The sequence below is a fragment of the Canis lupus genome, chromosome 33 (genome assembly GCF_011100685.1).
Source record: "Canis lupus familiaris isolate Mischka breed German Shepherd chromosome 33, alternate assembly UU_Cfam_GSD_1.0, whole genome shotgun sequence".
NCBI lineage: Eukaryota > Metazoa > Chordata > Mammalia > Carnivora > Canidae > Canis > Canis lupus.
In genome coordinates, this window is record NC_049254.1 from 18,556,100 (window position 1) to 18,577,461 (window position 21,362).

Genomic DNA, 21,362 nt, shown 5'->3' on the forward strand with positions numbered 1-21,362 from the left:
AACACTTACTTCTTCAGGTCTCCTTGTCCTGTGGTTATCACTTCCACACACAGAATGGGACAGCTCCATACCCTCCCAAATGCATCTAGAAAATAGAACATATCATGACAGTTCTAATAAGCCTGTGCTATATGAAGGTGGCAGACAATGACCCGTCCCTGCTGAGAAGGAACACTGGTTATATGGGAAATCAATGTGTGCAGTGCCTGTCTTTTGTGATTTCAGGCTGAGCTCAACAGATGGAGAAACTCTGCATCTCCTCTTCTCACTCTTGATTTTGCAGGTGGCGAATGTCACTGGCAATCAGGATATCTGCTACTACAACTTCCTCTGTGCTCACCCCTTGGGTGTCCTGAGGTGAGCCCGGTCCTCTGGCTGCCCGGGAGGCATTTAGAGATTCCTTTCTGTGAGATGTGATGTCCGTTTTTAAAAATACTAAAGACAGCCATGGAAAACTACCCCAGTCAAGGGTAAAGAGGGATGAAATCAAGAAGTTTTGAGACCAGATATGTGCCTCTCATTCCTGTATAGGGGCCTCACGAAACATTCCTAAGAGTAACCAGCTGAGAAGAGGGCAGGGTTGTTTTTTAAAATATCAGGTCCTAGGGGATCCCTGGGTGGCTCAGCGGTTTGGAGCCTGACTTTGGCCCAGGATGTGATCCTGGAATCCTGGGATCGGGTCCTATGTCGGGTCCCCCGCATGGAGCCTGCTTCTCCCTCTGCCTGTGTCTCTGCCTCTCTCTCTGTGTGTGTCTCTTGTGAATAAATAAATAAAATCTTAAAAATAAAATAAAATAAAATATCAGATCCTAGTTGTGATGACACTCTTCCATGGGCATGAGATGCTCATATGTTAAGCCACTAAACAACCTCATTAAATAAATAGCATTATCCTTACTCCCATCTTCAGATTAAGATGCTAAGGCATCGAAAGGAAGGACTTTTGGAAAGTCCCTCAACTGTTAGTGATGTCAGGACTAAACCTGGCCTGCTGCCTCCAAGGCTATGCTCTACCCACCAGAACATGGAAAAATGGAAAGAGCATTCACCTGGCAGTTGGAAGCCAGGCTTCTTGTTCCAGAATTAAACCAGCCTCAGTTTCTTGAAATAAAGCAGCTGGCTATGACCACCTGACACTTCACAGTTACAAAGCTGAATATCAACACACATAGCATGGGTCTGTCTATGAGGGTCCATCTATGAGAATTCCCTGTGACAGTGTAGCTGAAACTCTTGGCCAAACTGCCCATCTTTGGAGCAACTGTTTCCCAGGATTCATTTCATGCCAGTGCCATCAGGATAAGAGAGGATTGAGTAAGTGTTAGGGAAGCCAGTCAGGCATCTCAGAGAAGAAACAGACACATTATCACAGGCTAGGCATCCTAAAATAAAGGAGTAAGGTTAAAGATGATCTCTGATGACTTACCAGTCCTTAAGTCTGATGAAAAGGCTGGGCTGGGCAGAAAACATGGAATGATTAGAGTACTCATTCATACATTCATTCATTCCTTCTCTGATCTCTGGGATCGCCTGGCCACTCTCATGGTTTCCCTCTCATCCCGCAGTGCCTTCAACAACATTCTCAGTAACCTGGGCCATGTGCTCCTGGGCTTCCTTTTCCTGCTAATAGTCTTGCGCCGGGACATTCTCCATCGCAGAGCCCTGGAAGCCAAGGACATCTTTGCCATGGTGAGGAGAGGGCGGGTAAATCAGACATGGATGCTGGGAAGGGTCATGGTTCCAAACAGTATCTGCCAAGGGGAGGGACATCTGGCTTGATGGTGTGGTGTTGGATTGTGTGTAATGAACAACAGGAGGCCAGAAGCTTGGGTTTCCAGATTCTATGCCTCTATCACCAATTGGTGTCTCTCCACTGACCACACTTTCTCCCCTTTCAGGAGTATGGGATTCCTAAACACTTTGGTGTTTTCTATGCAATGGGCATCGCATTGATGATGGAAGGAGTGCTCAGTGCGTGTTACCATGTCTGCCCTAATTACTCCAACTTCCAATTCGGTAATTAGAATTTTCATCAATCACACAGATTTGAGTTATAGGAGTCTTGTCCTGGGACCCTCCCCAAATGCATGCAAGAGTTAAATGATATGTGAGCTAAATGTTATGTGAGCTAAAGTGATTTGAGGGCACCTCCTCACAGGGCCTAGTTTCCACATGTTGTACCATCTTTTCTCTCTGACCACCTTTCAGACTAGAAAAGCCTCAACATTGAATGATGATCCCATGGTTAGATCTGCAGGTGGGCATTGGGCTAAGCGTTAGGCAGCAAGGCAGATAATGTCCACCAACAGACATCTGGTAAGTTCCCTTAGTATAATTTGGCCTAACTTAGCAACTAGACTGCTTTGGGTTGAAAATAATAGAAAGCCTGGTCCAACTGGGCCAAATAATAAGGACAGTTATCGGCTTGCCTTCTGAAAATCCAAAGATATAAAAAGCTTGCAGGTGACTTATCAGGTGGCTCTGGGTCCAGTTCTCTGTGATCCCTAGGGTTGTCCTCAGCCCGTAGGCTGATGTTTATCCTCAGGCTTTTAGGAAACTCATGATGACAAAAGTAGCTACAGCAGGTCCTGGCTTCCTGTCTCTACTTCATGATGTTTGGTGGCTGCAGCAAGCTGGTTTCCAGGAGCCTTCATTTAAGAGCAAAGGAAGTTCTTTGTCAACCCCCCCCCCCCGCAATAATATAATTCCACATCTCAGTAATTACAATAGTCCTGAGCCCATTCCAGAATTATTCCCTAGATGCTGGTTGGCTCAAGCATGGGTTGGCAATCATGGCAGCAAAAGAGGGAGATTACCTTTAGACCAACGAGACCCATTCATGGAACCAGGGGTTGGAATTAGCTTTGCTTAAACAAATAGACTGGAAAGGCATGCATTTCTGAATTGAAAATGGGGCCAAGATATTTGAGTTAGTACTGATCCGCGGTCAGGAAGGAGGAAGGGAAGAGCTGATGATGGTAGTAGGCAATTAACAGTGACCTCCACATGCGAGGATACAAATTTTAGAAACGGTCATTTTTATATTTGTGCTCCAACCTCTGTCCGTGAACCCAGAACATCACAGAAATTCTCCGTCAGGTTTAATTTTTGTTAAATTAGAAACATTTTTAATAGAAAAAATTACAGAGAACAGTATGAGTCACCCTGCCGAACAAATGCCAACATTTAAAAAATATTTGCCTTAAATCTACCTTTTAAGAAATAAAATGCTGTGATAAAGGTGAGGTTCTTTGAACTGCTTTCCAAACTTATTCCCCTGCCTCCTTCCCCAGAGGCAACAGCTATAACAAATTTGATATTTGTTTGTTTTTATAATTTTACTACATTTGTAGTGAGTTGATATTTACTTATCACACTATGTTCTGTAACTTTTTTTTCATCCAACATGTTCTCAAGATTTATCAATATTGAATCAAGGACATACAGTTCACTCATTTTTAAGCATTGTCATCTTCTATAATAAAAATATGAGACTACATTTATCAGTCCCTCTATCAAACACTATTCAGATGTTTCCAGGATGTTGCTGCTGCAGACACTGCTGCAGTGAACACCCTTACATACTTCTCTTTGCACCCACGTGAGAGGGGTTCCCTGGGACACCTAGAAGTAGAATTTTGGAGTTGCCTTGCTTACGCATCTTCCATTTGACCAAAAACGTCCAGATTTCTACAGATTATTAATTCCCACTCCTGCTAGTTGTCTGAGAGCTCCCATTTCCCTACATCATCACTAAAGTGTTATTGTCAGACATTCAAATGTTTTGCTAATTGTCCCGTCTTGAGTAATACGGGACATTGCCTGGTTGTTTTATTTTTTATTTTATCTTTTGGTAAATTTATTTTTTATTGGTGTTCAATTTGCCAACATATAGAATAACACCCAGTGCTCATCCCATCAAGTGCCCCCTCAGTGCCCATCACCCAGTCACCCCCACCCTCCACCCACCTCCCTTCCCCCACCCCTAGTTCGTTTCCCAGAGTTTGGAGTCTCCCTTTCTGATATTTCCCACTCATTTTTTCTCCTTTCCCCTTTATTCCCTGTCACTATTTTTTATATTCCCCAAATGAATGAGACCATATAATGTTTGTCCTTCTCCGATTGACTTATTTCACTCTGCCTGGTTGTTTTAATTAACATTTCCATACCTCTCATGCAGCTAAGCCACATTTAGTTTCCAGCTGTTTTCCATCCCTAGGCTATAAAGCTATAGACGAGCAGCAATCAGCGTGGTTATATTTCAGGACGCTGATAAGACCCTTCCACGCTCACCTAGGATTCTTTTGATTGTCACAGTGCCCTGTCACCCAGTATGGGCTCCTGTTATAGCTGCTCAACACCAGCATTTAAACCCAAATTCCCCTGTGAGTGAGGATAGTTATTTATCAAGTCATCAATCAGATGCTTTTCTTCTGCGAGCTAGGAGCAGCCTTGGAGGGGTTTAGAAGTGTGTACATGTGGGGTGTGGGATGTGCCTGCGGAGCCTGCCATGGTGGAGGTCTCCACACTGTCTGAGGGCAGCAACTACTCCAGGGCCTGAAGGCAGGGGCTTCCCAGGCCAAAGAGAAACTGTCTGTGGCCTACTGGATCCTGACTGTTTCGGCTCCTCCTGTGTGCCCTCAGACACCTCCTTCATGTACATGATCGCGGGCCTGTGCATGCTGAAGCTCTACCAAACCCGCCACCCTGACATCAATGCCAGCGCCTACTCGGCCTACGCCTCCTTCGCAGTGGTCATCACACTCACCGTCCTCGGAGTGGTGCGTCCCTCCCCACGGCCCCCAGCCCGGCTCTCCAAACGTGCCCCCTGGGGAGGTTTTTTGTTGTTTATTTGTTTGTTTGTTGGACCTCATGGGAACAGTTTTGAATTAATCACAATCCTTGGCTCCTGATACCAGGGCCATCGTGGGTCGATTCATGGTATTTTATTGGCTTAATTAGCTAGTCATCTCTAATCATGTAATAGGCACCTGTAAAACTACCCCTGGAGAGTTTCACTGTCAAGCTAGGACCTGACTGCCATGGATTGGCATAAAGATGTACAAGCTAATGCAAAAGAGAGAGAAGAGAGAGAGAGGAGACATTTAGTAGACACCACTTGCTAAATCTGCAGGGACACACGTCGGTTGTGTGCAGTTATTTGAAGAGCGTTAGCCCCCAGCCCCAGACCTGTTGCCCCTTACCTGTTGTTGTCCGGTGCCTTCCCCGTTCCTTCCCTCTCCCATCTTCATTTGGCCAGGTAGCCATTCGTTTTTGTGCAGTGGGCTCACAAAAGTTGGGGGGAACCCCAATGCATGCACAGCTTGGTTTTTGACTCTATGCGTACATGAGAGACGGGATGATTTTCGTCAGTTAGGTGGGGAAAACCCCAGATGAAGGTATCTTCCATCTTTACTCCTAGGTGTTTGGAAAAAATGACCTGTGGTTCTGGGTCATCTTCTCTGCAATTCATATCCTGGCGTCTCTGGCCCTCAGCACCCAGATCTACTACATGGGTCGTTTCAAGATAGGTGAGTCACCTGTTACTTTATACTAAACACACTGATGAACTTACCCCGAGGAAGCATTGTCTTTGCTTACCCTAAACGGAAGTGTTGCTGGTCAACATGAACACGTGCTCTGAGTCTCCTGTAGAGGATACAATGAGCTATTTATTGCCACTAATTCTCTTTTCAACCAGGAAGCTAAGTTTGCCATACCTCAGACTGAGGCAGACCTCCAGCTCCAAATCCCGGTGCCTTACACCTAGCAGAACTTTGAAAGTGTGTTTGAGGAATGGTGTCAGTCATCACGCCACTCGTTCCACCTACAGAAATAGTTTTCAGTTTGTAGCAACTGAAGGGAGCATTTCTCTGAGCAGGCTAAGTGGTTGTCCAGAATGAACTGTATATTGTTCCCAAAATCTGAGACTGGAATGTTTTGAGACTTATCCATCTTAACAGGCAGGACACCTGCTGAACTCCTTCCAACCCCCAGCAATGTGAACATATCACATCGGAGCACTGAGTGCTCCATGGAATTCAGCTTCTGATCTGCTGCTGCCAGTTGTTATATGTGCGAACAGACTTGAGTCGTTTTAGAGCATTTAAATTTCCCCAGTCCTGTTAAGAGCCAGGCAGTCAGACTTAAATATTCTTTTGTGTATTTCAAGAAAAAGAATTATATACAAACACAGGCCCATCCCTAATATTTGCAGAGTCCAAAGCAAGATTGTAAATAAAAACCCACATATTGTGTGGATAAAAATTTTAAAGTTGTAAAGCAGACTAAAAGAAACTCTTAAATACATAGAAGGAAGGGAGGGAGGGAGGTAAGAAAGGAGGAAGCAAGGACGACCACAAACTGATAAATAAAATATGCTTCATTACAACCTGGAAGGTTCAGGTTCAAATTTAAAATTGCCAGTTCCTCAGAAGAACACTCCAGAACATAGATGTATAGGAGAGCTGGTCCTCAGCCCCTGACCCTCTTTTCTTTCCACTCTGGCTCTGTCCTGCATCTTAAGGGGTCTCCCAGGTGTGTACATGAACATTCTTGCCCAACATTCAGTTGGCCATTCCTTGCCCATAGAGATGTCCACTCTAGCAGTGCCATCTGCCCTCAGGAAGGTAGACTGAGGAAGGGGCTATGCAGGCTCTGTGAGCAGACTCCAGTCCATCTGGGCAGGGGACTCTGGGGTCTGGGAATTCAGAATGTGGCCCAGAAGGAGAAGGAGTAGTTCCCTCACCCGGCAGACGCCTTACTCACTGGGGAGTAAAGGCCTTTAAAATATGGCCAGGTCTAAGTATGATTTTACATAAACAAGTAGCTTTAAGATCAGAAAACTGAATAAAACAATTTCTTATTTGGGCAGTTTAGCTTTCCCCTTGGGCACAGTCAGTAGATTTGCCCTTGGCATTAACACAGCCCATGCATCTTCAAGTTGCCCAGTGGAAGCATTATTAACTGGTTGTGTAGAGCATTTGGTGTGGTGCTCTGGTCATGCCCCAACCCCCAGACTCAAAAGTGAGTGAAATCATCATCCAACGTCAACTTGAAGGGGCACCTGGGTGCTCAGTGGTTGAGCATCTGCCTTCAGCTCAGGTCGTGATCCTGGGGTCCTGGGATCAAGTCCCGCATCGGGCTCCCAATGGAGAGCCTGCTTCTCCCTCTGCCTATGTCTCTGCCCCTCTTTCTGTCTCTCATGAATAAATAAATAAAATCTTTAAACGCAAAAAATGTCAGCCTTGAAAAGGAAAATAATTTGAAGGACAGTTGTTCTGGCTGTTGTCAGGTTCTCCCAGAGTTAGAAAAATAAACTTGAATACAGATATGTGTAACAGCGGTGACCGTTAATGATACATAAAGGAGCTCTTAGTATATTTATACAACTTTTGCCCCATACAATTTTGCCATACTGTATTAGTTTACTTTCTTAAAAAGGAGAAATGTGATGTATTCTATTAGGACCATGTAATAGTCTGGAGGGGTGGTTTCAACAGGAAAAAGATGTCACACACAAAGATGGAGGATTTAATCACAGAGGGACCATTCATAGGGCAAGGTCAGGGTAGAGGAGCATGAAAGGGGTAGCTGGCAACCTGGGGTCAGGAGCAGAGAAGCTTTCTATCCATTAGCCCAAAGGACAGAGAGGGAGTGGTGACCAAAACGTGGAAGGAGAGGCAGTCACTCTGAAAGGAGCAGTGACCTTTAGTTGACAGACACGGGGAGTCTGAGGCAACCTCCCAGGGAGGTCACCAGGCGGATAAATACTCCGAGCTCACTCTCCTTTCTGTGCCCTTCCAGTCCCCTGCTGTGGTTTCCCATTGTCCAAATCCCTGGAGAGTGAGCAGATTCACTCACTCGGCCTCCCCGGGGTCATGGTACAGGACAGAGATGTGGCAAGGAGAAATGGAGGACAGCCAGCGCATAGCATAACCGAGTATTTTCGATTTCTTTACCCAGGGTCTTCCCCAAGTGGTCACAGATTTGCCAGCATCAAAAGGAAAATGTGCTGTTCTATGGTGACAATGATCACATCTAAATTTAGTCCAAAGGCAGGAAGTTGGGTTAGTGGACAGTGGCTCAGCCAACACACAGAGCCAACACCATGGGCTCTCTGCCCATGTTATAAGCTGCCTCTGCTTCCTAGGACGACAGACACCCCTGTCAGTGACCCTCAGGCCACACCTGAAAATAAATGTGGCCACAGGAAAGGCAGCAGTGATGGAGCAGAGCATTCCATAGGCAGACAGATGAGCCACCTGCCCAGATCATGACTGTGCCAGCAGAGAGCCCGAGCAAAGGGCGGCAGGGCCTGTGACAAGACAGGATGGACTGAAGTTGCCAGTGGTGCCCCAAGGAGATAGGGACAGACAGACTTCCGGTTCCCTCTTCGAGGAGTAGTTGACATCGAATGTTATGAGAGACAGGTGGAAAGATTCTTTTGTTCTTTATGATGAATAAACATTATTTTTTTAATTAGAAAATAAAATGAAAGTCATCGTATTGAGAGAAAAATAAAATGACCAGCGGTTTACCTGTTTGACTACCTTCTTATATCATTTTCTTTTCTCATTTCTTCTCTGCTTCCCACTGATTCAGACGTGTCTGAGACAGGTAATGTCTGGCCACCCTTCCCAGGGCCCGAGGCTGTTTTCTTAACCAAGTGACCTGCCAGTTCTGCTCCTGAACGTTCCCCTTCCAGGCTGGGCAGGATTGGCTGGGGGGTGGGGGGGCCCAGAGGGGCTCAGAGGCAGGGATACACTCCAGCCCCGCCTGGCCTGCACCTCTGAGGGGCTGTTGCGAGGACCCATGGCTCCCTCCTCCATCCCTCCCTATATCTGCTTGAGGGGAGTCTGTTATGTTGACCCCAAGAGTAGACACGAAGAGGAATAGCATTCACAGCCGAGCTGGGGTCCCCCCTGGCTGGACCGCTTGCTCCGAGCAGACCCCAGCCTGGCCTGTGATGTCTGCTGGGTAGACGGTCCACAGAAAGGCAGCCCCCCCGTGACCCTCACTCTGTTGGCATAACAGCTGCACCCCACACCTGCTGCGTTTCGTACTATGCCTTTGAAGGATTGCTTTTAAAAATCCTCTTTTTCTCTCCATCTTCACTTACGTCCCCTTGATTACAGTTTCGGTACAATTTTAGACTTTCTGATCGTGCTTAGTAGACCTCAGTCCCCCCTGGTTCAGTTTTGACTGACTTATAACCAGAGAAAAGTAGAATAGAATTTTTCCGAGCTGAGATTCCCCAGCGTCTAGAGAGACCAGATGTCTGAAGGCAGTTCCAGGGGCACCACCCCAGCTCTGCTCCGCAGGAAACGCCACCAGACTAAAGGATACCCAGAGGGAATCTCAGCTGAAGGAGCCCACCGAAGGGCTGGCCAGCCGCCCAGATTGTTGCCTAAGTGCTTGTTCCTCGTGTCCACCTCACTTGCCTTTCTGCAGCCTCATGGGACAGCCCGTTTTTTTAAAAAGCAAACCTTTAGGGATCCCTGGGTGGCGCAGCGGTTTGGCGCCTGCCTTTGGCCCAGGGCGCGATCCTGGAGACCCGGGATCGAATCCCACATCGGGCTCCCAGTGCATGAAGCCTGCTTCTCCCTCTGCCTATGTCTCTGCCTCTCTCTCTCTCTCTCTCTCTCTCTCTGTGACTATCATAAATAAAAATTAAAAAAAAAAAAAAGCAAACCTTTAGAAAAAAAATTAAAAAAAAAAAAAAAAAAGCAAACCTTTATTGCTGACCTGTTGGGTGCAAAGCATCATTTTTATAAAGTGAAGACGGCATCATCTTGACCCTAAACGCTTGGGCCGTATGGGAGTATTTTGTGCTACCTCTGGCTCAGCCTCACCATGCGATTGTGTCATCAACAGATTTGGGGATTTTTCGACGGGCCGCTCTGGTGTTCTACACGGACTTCGTGCAGCAGTGCAGCCGGCCGCTGTATATGGTACGTGCGTGCTCCTGTGTGCCTTGGCCTTCTCCCAGAGAGGAAGGGGGCAGCAGGAGGGGCAGGCTCGGGCCAGACGCTCAGGTTCCCTAACTCAAGAGAGCCAGATGGCCCAGGTGGCTGAGGTCCAGCTAGGGGGAAGAAGCTTGTTACTTACTCTTCTTCTCGCGCATGAAAAAACAAAACAAAACAAAAAAAACAAGCTGTGATGGATCTATTTTTCTACATGAAATGTTGCTAGCGTATGAAGAAAAAATATGTGTGTGTATACATAGAAAGCCACAAAACAGTGACCATGGCCTTGGGGAAGGATCAAGGCCGGGCATCCCTGTATAAAATCATCCAAAGAAATCCGATTATTTCACTTGTGGAAGTGAAAGGGCCACTCACACAATAATAGCACCAGGACAGCAGGCAGAAACCAGGCCTGTCCCAAGCTCACTGGGACATCTGTCGCTCCAGTTACTTTCGTGAAGAATTTACGAAATTGTACATTTCGTAATTTATCATTTTAGTTATAAATTTTCATAATAATAATAAATATAATCATAAATTTTTAATTTTAATGTAATTATACATTTCACATTTATAATTTCATGATTATAATTTCTACATTATACATTTGTTTGATTTTTATACACTGATTTTCACAGTGAGCAAGAATATTTTTTCAAAATTGTGGTTATTACTCAATGGTTGAAATATAAAGTCCTAAAAATTTGCCATCATTGTTTTCAATATATCTACATTCCTACACTGAGCAGAGGGATTGGGGCCCTGGTCCCAGCTATATGTTGGCTTGCCGGCTTAGGAAGGCCACATACGTCCTATGAGCCACTACCCTGCCCTTTACAGAGTACGGTGGCCAGAGCTAGTGCTGCTGTTCGGGCCTGGCACCCAGGAGTTCACGGAGTACCTGCTGACAGCTTCTGATCAAAGAATGCTTACATAAAGGAATAGGAGAGTGTTTTAGCCCTCTAGAGCATGGGCAGGAGCTATAGGCACTAAAAATTGAGGGGATTGAGGCTAACGGGTTTTATTCACATGAGAACTTAAAAATCCAGGAGGACCTGTAAGTATTTTGAGAGGGAAGCATGTCTTATCTGTGAGCCATGAGGAGCAATTAATGTTTTGTTTGTTTACATTAAGTGATGGACGCTATCTTTTTTTTTCCTAATAGACTATTTTTTTAGAGCAGTTTTTTAGCCTCACAAAAAAATTCAGCAGAAAATATAGGGATTTCCCATCAATCCCTTCCCCACACATGCACAGCTTCTCCCACTATCAGAACCCCCAACCAGAGCGGTACATTCAGTACAGTCAATGAGTCTACATTAACACTTCGTAATCACTCCAGGTCCATAGTTTGCAGCTGACTCCTGCTGTTGTAGAGTCTTTGCATTTTGACAAATTTATAACAACAGTATTCACCATTTTAATATCATACAAAGTAGTTTCCTTGCCCTAAAAATCCTCTGTGCACCCCCTATTCTTCCCACACTCCCTTCTCCCCAATGCCCAGCAAGCACTGATCTTTACACTATCCCCATAGTCTTGCCTTTTCCAGAATGTCAGATAGGTGGAATAATATAGAATTTAGCCTTTTCAGATTAGCTTCTTTCACTTAATAATATGCATTCAAGATGTCCCTGTGTCTTTTCATGGCTTGGTAGCTATTTTTTTTTTTTTTTTTTTAGCACTAAATACTATTCCACTGTCTGGATGTACTACTGCATTTTGCTTATACATTCATCTGCTAAAGGACAATTCGTAATTTGGCAATTACAAATAAAGCTGCTATAAAGTAAAATTATGTGCAGGGGTGCCTGGGTGGCTTAGTTGGTTGAGCGTCTGACTCTTGATATCAGCTCTGGTCTTGATCTCTCGGCCATGAGTTCAAGCCCTGCACTGGGCTCTGTGCTGGGCATGAGGCCTACTTAAAAAAAAATGTATGTGCCGGTATTTGTGTGGGCACATGTTTTAAACTGCTTTGGATAAATGCCGAGAAGTGCAGTTTCCAGATCGTATTGCATAAGTATAGTTTTCTTTTTTTTTTTATAAGTATAGTTTTCAAACAAACAGTCAAACTATCTACCAAAGTGGCTGTACCATTTTGCATTCCCACCAGCAATGAATGAGAGTTCCTGTTGTTTCACATCCTCACTGATATTTGATGGTGTCAACGTCTTAGCCTTTCTAAGAGATGAATTAATTTTTTTAAACGAAAGTATTTCCTCCAAACCGGATGGATCACCCATAAAGAGAATCACCACTTTTAGATAGTCAACGAGACCATGCAAATTAAAGTGTCATCAGATACCACCTAAGAGTTTTAAGTGGTACACGAAGGTGCAGGACCAGATTGTGAATTAATCTCCAGCAGAGGAATTTTCCTTTGAGATGGACCTTTCCTATTTTCCCCACTACCAATATCTTTTGTTTTGAGGCTGTTTAGAAACTGGGAGCCTGGGAGTTGCAGGGCTTCCTTGGAGCCAGAGTAATGGTAGGAAACCAGCACCTCACAGCTGAGTCCCAAGAGCTGCCTCATGGCCCACGGAGTAGCACTTTGCAGGGGAACCCCCGCAGCAGATGCTTTTACCTCCCAAGTCACCTGCACGCACCACCAACCTACTCACCAGGACGTGGGTCCCGGTGCCTGTAGGGGAAATACTACAAGTCCTACTTTATTCACATTTTCTTTAATAAACCCATGTCTGTTCATGGTCCTCAGACTGAATAGGTCTTGCCATTTGTTCTCGTAGGGGATTAGTGTCTGACTGTGAGCACTAACTACTCTCTTAGAACCAAGGAAACTCTTCCACCAGACAGTTGTTTTCCTGTAATTGATGCCTCCCCTATGGTAGGTGAAAAGAAAAGTGGTACGCGCAGCCTTTCATTTGATGTTTTCTCACCAGGACAGGATGGTGTTGCTCATCGTGGGAAATCTGGTTAACTGGTCCTTGTAAGTAGTCTTAGGAGAAGACATGTCTTTCTCTTTGTTGATGTCTGTAACACTGTGACTTGGTTTCCCTTGGCTGTCATTTTTATAAAGAAATCTGAAACTAAGGAGAGTGGAGGACTGCGCTTGCCCTAGGACTTGAAAGAAAGGTATTTTTCCTCCTGCAAAGAATACACTAGGAAGCCTGTGTACCAACAGTGGACTCTCTTAAAGCACTGAGTTCAACACACTGAGGTATTGAGTTCAGCTGCTCAACAAGACCAACATCAAATGTGTTATCTATGTGGATAGACTCGTAGACAGATGATAGGGATTAGGCCAGTAGATGCACAAATGAAGCATAGTTTTAATTTCTTGTAGAACTCTCCATAAAGGCTACCCAGGGGACATTTCCCATTCTTACTCTGTGTTTGTGTGTGTGTGTGTGTGTGTGTGTGTGTGTACAAGTCTCTTTCCTATTTATTTCTTTCCCCGTAGGTCTCAATCTTCCTGCCACATCAATATCCTTCTTTTTCCTCTTTCCCGTCATTATCACCTTGGCCTTTTTTTCCCAAATGGCTTCAAAACAAAACAGTACAGCAGACATCTATTTTGCTACCTGTAACTATTTTATGCAACCTCTTCTCAACTTTAAAATGTGAATGGGACATTTTATTAATCCCTCAAAAATATCAATAAGTTTAATCGCTTTTATTAGTGGTTCTTAGCTGATGTGCCAAAAAGGTCAGTGACCTTTGATAGAAAGATGACTCCCTACTCCTGCCCCATTTATGACATGAAAGGAATGGAAAAAGAGGCACACCTTCAGAGGAAACCAGAATCTGGTCATGAGAATTCGAAGCTTCTTTGGGACACATGCTTCTGGAAAGATCTTCCCATAATGTTATCACCCAGGGATTACCTCCGGCTAAGGTCCACAGCTGTGAAGGACCCCGCCTTTATGTAGGGATATGTCGAGGTGGGTGATTCTTGGTGGTGGCCTGTGGTGCTACTCTCTTAGGGCAGAGCCCACCGTCCTGTGACTGTAAGACAGGGTGCTGGGTGCTGGTAGGGGAAAAAGGGTTAGACAACTGCTTGGTAAGGAGCAACCGATCACCATGTCCCCAGTGCTCACAATCACCTGGCTTGTCCCTGCCTCTCGTGTAACCAAAACCAAACACACAATCTGCTCACAAGACAGCATGAATGGCACCAAGGCCTACAGGGATGAATGAGCTGTGATGACACACCAGCACTGTCATGACCAGGTGGAAGGTTGCCTTCCTCTCTGTTCCTCCATCCTCAGTTTTCTGTGGACATTACAAGACATGGAGTGATTTAATATGAACCTTGAATGTTATTTTAAAAGGAATCAGGAATCCCTGGGTGGCTCAGTGGTTTAGTGCCTGCCTTCAGCCCAGGGTGTGATCCTGGAGAACCGGGATCGAGCCCACATGGGGCTCCCTGCATGGAGCCTGTTTCTCCTTCTGCCTGTGTCTCTGCCTCTCTCTCTGTGTGTGTCTCTCTCATGAATAAATAAATAAAATATTTTTTAAAAATAAATAAAAATAAAGGGAATCACACTCATACGGTCATGAAGAGGAATGGTGTGTGTGTGTCTGTACATATATAGAGAGATGTATATATCTATATGTCAGTACACAGACACATACAGAATGAGAGAGAGAATGATAAACCAAACGTGGCAAATGCTAAAAAGTATACAAGGGTTTTTGATATATTAAAGAATTCAAATTCTGGGAGGAGGAAATTTCCTATGTTGTATAGAACAAAGTTGGTTGGAATACAAAGGGAACAAAAAGAGAGTTCATCAGTAACAGCTTTACACATCAAATAGGAATAAATTTTGAGAGACAGGAGGACTCTTTCTGCAGAAAATGTAATTACCTTATTAGGAGACATAAAGGAAAATTTAAGTGAAGGAAGAGAGATGCTGTCCCCTGGCTGGGAAGGTTAACTACTGTAAGGATATTAGTTCTCAATGCATAAATTTCGACTTAAAATTGGAATGAAGTTAACAGGGTTTTATTCTGAAATTATTTGCCTACTTACACAAAATTTCTAAAGGTCTCTGCAAAAGAAGATTAATGGAAGGAAGGAGAGGCAGTGACTAGTCCAGTATTATCCAACAGAACTTTCTGGAATGATGTAAATGTTCTACACTGCGTTGTCCCACGAGATAGCTATTAGCCAAGTATGGTCACTGAACATTTGAATTTTTTTTTTATTTATTTATGATAGTCATCAGAGAGAGAGAGGCAGAGACATAGGCAGAGGGAGAAGCAGGCTGCATGCACCGGGAGCCCGATGTGGGATTCGATCTCAGGGTCTCCAGGATCGCGCCCTGGACCAAAGGCAGGCACCAAACCGCTGCGCCACCCAGGGATCCCGGTCACTGAACATTTGAAATGTGGCCAGTGTGACTGAGGAACTGAATTTTCAAATTTATTTAATTTTCGTTAAATTTAAACAGCCACATGTAGCTACCTTATTGGGTAGTCTAAACTAGCCTAACCAAATAATCTAACATATTCTAAAACAGAAACACAGTGATCCAAGATTAGAAATCGGAAACAAATTAGTGAATCAGAATGGAGAGGATACAAATCCAATTATGTGTGTGTGTGTTTGTGCGTGTATCTCTTTACCAAAACTAAGCTTTCCAAAACAAGGACATAGGAAGGGCTGTATGATAAAGAGTTTTATTGTAACTGAACGGAAATTTGGAACATGCTAAATGCTAATGCTAAGCCCCAACCAAAATAGACTCCGTTTAAAAACCACAGACGGCTAGCAAAAATGTGATAATGTGTTGTCAAGCCAATTATCGGAGATAATTCTATTTCTAGTAATCTAGTCTAATGAATTAATCTTAAATGCCAAAAAAAAAAAAAAGGAAAGAAAAGGAAAGCATAATGTCTGCAGGTATTCATTTATTCATCGCAGTGTTCTTTATGATAATGGAAAGCTGCAAGGCAAAGGGAAAGAAAGCTTTATTTCCACTAGAGGGGAAAGCGGGATTGTGGTGCATCTACTTCTGGGAACCCTATAATCATCAAAAATGCAAGGGCTGAAGGAGGTGTAGTAATTTACTTATGTTTAAGTTTTTTTTTAATTCCCCTCCTTCCCAAAATGGAGTGGGGAGGGTGAAAAAGCCAAGAAGGTTACCAGTGCCCCCTTTATGGCTGCAAGTAATTCCTCCTTATGTTCAGCGCCCTCTTTGGACTGATCTATCGGCCCAGGGACTTTGCTTCCTACATGCTGGGGATCTTCATCTGTAACCTGCTGCTCTATCTGGCCTTTTACATCATCATGAAGGTAAGAGGGGGTGCAACCCTGGGGCCTCCAGCTGCCGTGCCAGCAGCTTGGCAGCACCCGCTTCCCCCCACAGCTTCGCAGCTCCGAGAAGCTCCTGCCCATCCCGCTCTTCTGCATCGTGGCCACTGCTGTGATGTGGGCCGCCGCCCTGTACTTCTTCTTCCAGAATCTCAGCACCTGGGAGGTAAGAGGGCCGTTTCCTTTCCAAACAGTGTCTCCCTCCCACTTGCCTTTTTGACCTGATCTTCCTTGTATGTCATGTGATCCTCACGCTGTACCACGATCCTCTTCCCAGCGGGTGTTTAACGTGTGCAAACAGGTTAAATGAGTGTATCTTCTCCTAATCCCCGGCCCTAAACAAATACCCAGCTGCTGGTGCTTAGAAATCCAGGGCATAGAGCAGAGGGCTGAGGCCTAGGAAATCAGGGACACACCCAGCGGAGAGGAAGCTCGGCCCTCCATCTCCACAATCTCATTTTTATTTTTTATTTTTTTCATGACCATAATTCTAGAACATTTGCATCTCCCTGGAAGGAATGCCCATTAGCTGTCGCTCCCCATTTCTCCCTAACACCTTAGCCATAGGCAGCCACTGATCTACTCTGCCGCTAGAGACCTGCCTGTTCTGGACGTTTCATGTACACGGATTCATGCAATCTGTGGCCTTTGAGTCTGGCTTACGCATCCACCCAGGTGGTAGCACGTATCAGTACGCATTACTTTTTACTGCTGAATAGTACTCCGTTGTGTGCATGCAGCACTTTTCATCTGTCATGATTGATGGACCTTTGGATCATTTCCACTCTTTGGCTCTTGTGAAGGATGCCACTGGGACCATGGTGTACAAGTTTTTGTGTGGACTCATGTTTTCTTGGAAGCTCATTTTTGGAGCAGGGCATCCTATAGCATTTGGGTAGCTTTCCTGGATGTTCAGCCCTCTAAACAGTTGAACAGTGGGAAGGCTCACCCACCTCCTGCCTCACCTTCCTCCAGGGAACCCCAGCAGAGTCCCGGGAGAAGAACCGGGAGTGTATCCTGCTGGATTTCTTTGATGACCATGACGTCTGGCACTTCCTCTCGGCCACTGCCCTGTTTTTCTCATTCTTGGTGAGTTTATAAATACCTCTTTGTTCATTTCTTCTCTTCACATCCCATACTTTTTTCTCTCTCCCCCTCTTCCTTACCCTTGTATTTCTTTCCAATTTCCCTTTCCAATTCCTCATTGTAATTCAATATACAGATTTTATTTTACATTGTGTCCTTCAGTCATATCTTTTTTTTAAGGTTTTCTTTCTTTATTTCTTTTTTTAAAGATTTTATTTATTTATTCATGAGAGACACACAGGGAGACGCAGAGACACAGGCAGAGGGAGAAGCAGGCTCCATGCAGGGAGCCCGATGTGGGCCTAGATCCCAGGACCCTGGGGTCACAACCTGAGCCAAAGGCAGACGCTCCACCGCTGAGCCACCCAGGCATCCCCTTCTGTTAGATATTTATTTTCATTTCCCTTTTACTCTAATATTTTAGGACAGAGTGACAAAATGACCTTTCTTAAATGGCACAATGCCTGGACTGAATTGGTTATTAGAACTCCCATGCCCTGAATCGCCCCAGGAGTCCCTTTCAGCATGCACTCAAATTTCAGTAATATTTTATTATTCCCTCTCGTGCGGCACTCACATTCCTCCTCCTCTTCCAGTCTCACTGAATATCTTACAAATATTTTACAAATTCCTAGAGCACCCCGGAGAGCAGCCAGGCCTCTGCTGCTTCTAACTAGTCTGTCCCAGACCTCTCCTGTGATCCCTCCATTTCTTGAGGCCCAGACACCTTTTTCAGGAGCTATACATCCATAGCCCAACAACCTTGGATGATCCCCTCACTGGCATCCTTTCAGCCTCATTTAGATTTTTCCGAAGTCTGCGGTGCCTGGGACTCGGATTCCGCGCTGCCGCCGCGCAACCACCGGAGTGGAGCGGGGCTGCCCCCTGGTGGCCAGCTGGGGAAGTTCAACAAGCCCCATAAACCTCGTGCCTCCTCACTTTTATTTTTGATAAACAATTTCTTTTGAGAGACAGAGACCACAAAAGAGTGAAAGTTTCCACGCGAAGAGAGTGGCGGTAGAGGGAACTAATAATGGAGGAGGGGGTGTGCACTTCTCGTACAGCAATACTCTATGCAACAAACTTCCTTCCCTCTGGATCTTGAGCCCAATGTCCCTTTTTAAGTAATGACCTCACTGGCCACCCTATCAGCACTTTTCTTTTTTTTTTTTTCCTTCCCCCCTTCATACTTCCTATGCTCCCCCCGCAGTTTAATTTTCATCACTGCTTTTATTACATATTATGATCTAGGACACTGTACTTAGCACACCCCACTGACATGCTATAGGTACTTAGCATGTGTCACTAACCTGCTACATTGTTCTCACATATTTGCTTCATGTCTGAAGCTGCCTCTCAATGTAAGAGTTCCAGAAGGGTAGGGAGTTTTGTCTCTTGTGTTCCAGACTATATCTCTGGTATTTAGAATAGCACATATAGACCCTTGATAAACATCTGAATTGATTAATAAATGAGCTGTGTGAGCTTAATTGCCTGTACAGAGCGCCGCGCTGCAGAGAGCAGGAGGGGATAGGAAGGCAAGTAAGGGCGCTTGTCGGGTCAGCCTGTGTGAGCGTCAGAAAGAAAGTAGGGGCTGACTGTGGCCGTGACTGTGCATTCCCTTCAGCCTCTGCCCCTCTCATTCCAGGTTTTGTTAACCCTGGATGATGACCTGGATGTGGTCCGGAGAGACCAGATCCCTGTCTTCTGAGCCTCCAGCATTCAGAGAGGGAGAGGGAGCAATCAATCTTGGTGCTGTTTCATGAAAATACGGGGGCTGCAGCAAAGTCACCACTGCCAAACGCTCCACTTGCCTCTGTCAAGTCAACTCTGCGTGCATTCACCAGGGAGGAGTGGGGCTGGAGGGAGATTCAAGCCTGCAGAAAGCGAGGCAGAGGGGAACCCGCGGGTATGGACAGAGCAAGCCCTGAAGAGTCGAGAGAAACCCCCCCTTCCATTTGCAGCCCTGAGCTAGATGTGGACAAAAGCTGCATCAACGTCAACTTGCTGTCTTGGGACCCCCACCCACCCACCCTCACCTGAGATTTGCCAGCAAGGGCAGAGCGACGCTACACTCTTTGTCCAGCTGCCTCCAGGCCCAAAGAGGCCAGCAGCCCAGATCTCCTGCCCAGACACCAGGTGGGCGACCCCTGCGCCCCACAACATCTGCTGCTCTAGACATCCCAGAGCACCAGCTCACTTCTCCGAGGTCCAGGGATGACGGAGATTGCTCAGAGTCTGGTGGACGGCTGAACCCAGCACCCTACCCATCCGGGTTTAGTAGGACCAGCTAGTCACCTCCTTGGAAGGAATGCCGGATGTGTCCCCGCCCCCTAGGTTCCTGACCCCATTAGAAGGGCTCAGGATTGGGCTCTCTCTGTTAGGACACTTGTCCTAACAGGTAACTGTCTCTGGGACCAAGGCTTGGGTGCTTACCTACTTCTTAGTGTCTTCATCTCACTGTGTGCTGACCCCACATCTCAGGCTCTGCTTTCTTGGGAAGGCTGTCACCCCACCAGCTCCGAGGCTGAGGGGGAAACAGGAAAAACTCTTCTAGCAGCTGGAGGAGGGAGATGACCAACGGGCCTAAGACACTGGTGACATCAGCATCAAGCAAACAGACCTCCCCCTCAGGACGTCAGCTCCTGGGGCAAATCCAGCAAAGGCGAAATCGCTTCCTCCTGCCTCCAATGTCAAGAGCTCAATTCTGTGCCCACATCACCTGTGGGGAAGAAGTAATTGCCCTAACCAGCAGCACTGCACTGGGGGGCCCTCTACCACCCACCAAGCCTCCTACCTGTCACTCTATGCAGATCAGGGGCTCCAGATTTTCTCCCTGCAAATTCTCTAGAAGTAACTCTCCATATGAACATTTTACGCATCCTCCAGTTGCAAAGAGCAGGACGGTTGAGGATTATCAGGTTGCACCTGATTCTCATTCTCTCCCCAGGAGGGTGTTGCAAAGCTCCACGTCCCACTTCACTCTCCCCTAAACAGCCCCATTTCAACCAAGCACCCTTATTACCTGGAGTAAGATGTAATCAGAAAATAGACCTACGAATGTGTACGCACATATACTTGCCTGTGAAACTGAAGTCACCTGTCACCTCTGCTTTCCTGATCATTCATTAGAGAAATGGATTGAGCATCCTTTAAAAAAATTATTCTTCTGTCTCTAAAATATTTGCATAATGCTCAAAATCACAGTTTTGGAAGTTTGAAAAGTTTAAAAACACAGAGATGCTTTTTTTTTTTTTTTCCCCACAGAGATGCTTTTAATGAAGCTTTTCATGGTTTGGCTTTTTTCTTAAACGCCCCCAAATTTATATTTGGCTTTCTGTTATTCTTTATTCCTCAAAAACTGTTGGCTTCCATAGGCCATCTGAAGGCCACCTATTAAATGGTTGTGTTAGTCTAACACCTAAAACAATTTCAAATCTATTTAACTATGGTTTATTTGACCTTATTCTTTTATTTTTAATGCACTGCTGGTTTCAAATATAAAAAAGAAAGAAAGAAAGATACCCTAAGAAAATATGGACAAAGTCTGTTCAAGTGGCCCTGTGGTCCAAAGTGAATAAATTGTGAGATGCGTTACCCGTTCAGTAGCTTATTTGGGAAATGTGTCCTTGGGAATGGACAGGGGGCTCTAAAACGGGCTGCGGTGTTCTTGAATTTTCCCAGCACGTCTGTACTGTGCTGTGCACTCACGCATCGTGGTCAGTTCTCTTCTCAGCCGCAGGACTAAAACCCCAGAGCAAGGCTGCTCCTAGAGCTGTCACTTGTAGATGTGCCTGCTGCTAGTCCTTCCTACGGTGCCAAGGTCATGGCCGGGGGACATGAGGAAGTCACCCGACTGCATCCGTGGGGTTGACACGAATGCTGGGGGACCGGGGTGGGGGACCAGACCCTTGCGCAGCGGAATGGCCCCTCGTCCACAGGTGGCACAGGGCCCACGCAACTTTTGCCTGGGCTCATGGACTTTGCTCTTTAAAGGGAAGGGAAGGGAAGGGAAGGGAAGGGAAGGG

General features: G+C 45.6%; 1 protein-coding gene across 3 annotated transcripts in view; it reads left to right on the forward strand.

Annotated features, from left to right (window-relative positions):
* SIDT1 (SID1 transmembrane family member 1) overlaps positions 1-20,931 on the forward strand; it is a 95,467-nt gene extending 74,536 nt beyond the window's left edge. For 2 of the 3 annotated variants that reach the window (XM_038582840.1, XM_038582842.1), the window contains 12 exons: positions 284-357; positions 1,566-1,689; positions 1,899-2,016; positions 4,645-4,781; positions 5,423-5,531; positions 8,605-8,619; positions 9,877-9,953; positions 12,869-12,915; positions 16,125-16,230; positions 16,304-16,414; positions 17,224-17,337; positions 18,983-20,931. In XM_038582840.1, coding sequence (XP_038438768.1) covers positions 284-357; positions 1,566-1,689; positions 1,899-2,016; positions 4,645-4,781; positions 5,423-5,531; positions 8,605-8,619; positions 9,877-9,953; positions 12,869-12,915; positions 16,125-16,230; positions 16,304-16,414; positions 17,224-17,337; positions 18,983-19,045 — 1,095 coding nt within the window. In that variant the 3' untranslated portion in view covers positions 19,046-20,931. The remainder of the gene's footprint in view (positions 1-283; positions 358-1,565; positions 1,690-1,898; positions 2,017-4,644; positions 4,782-5,422; positions 5,532-8,604; positions 8,620-9,876; positions 9,954-12,868; positions 12,916-16,124; positions 16,231-16,303; positions 16,415-17,223; positions 17,338-18,982) is intronic. The other variant, XM_038582841.1, reaches the window with a different exon arrangement.
* Positions 20,932-21,362: the final 431 nt, after the last annotated feature.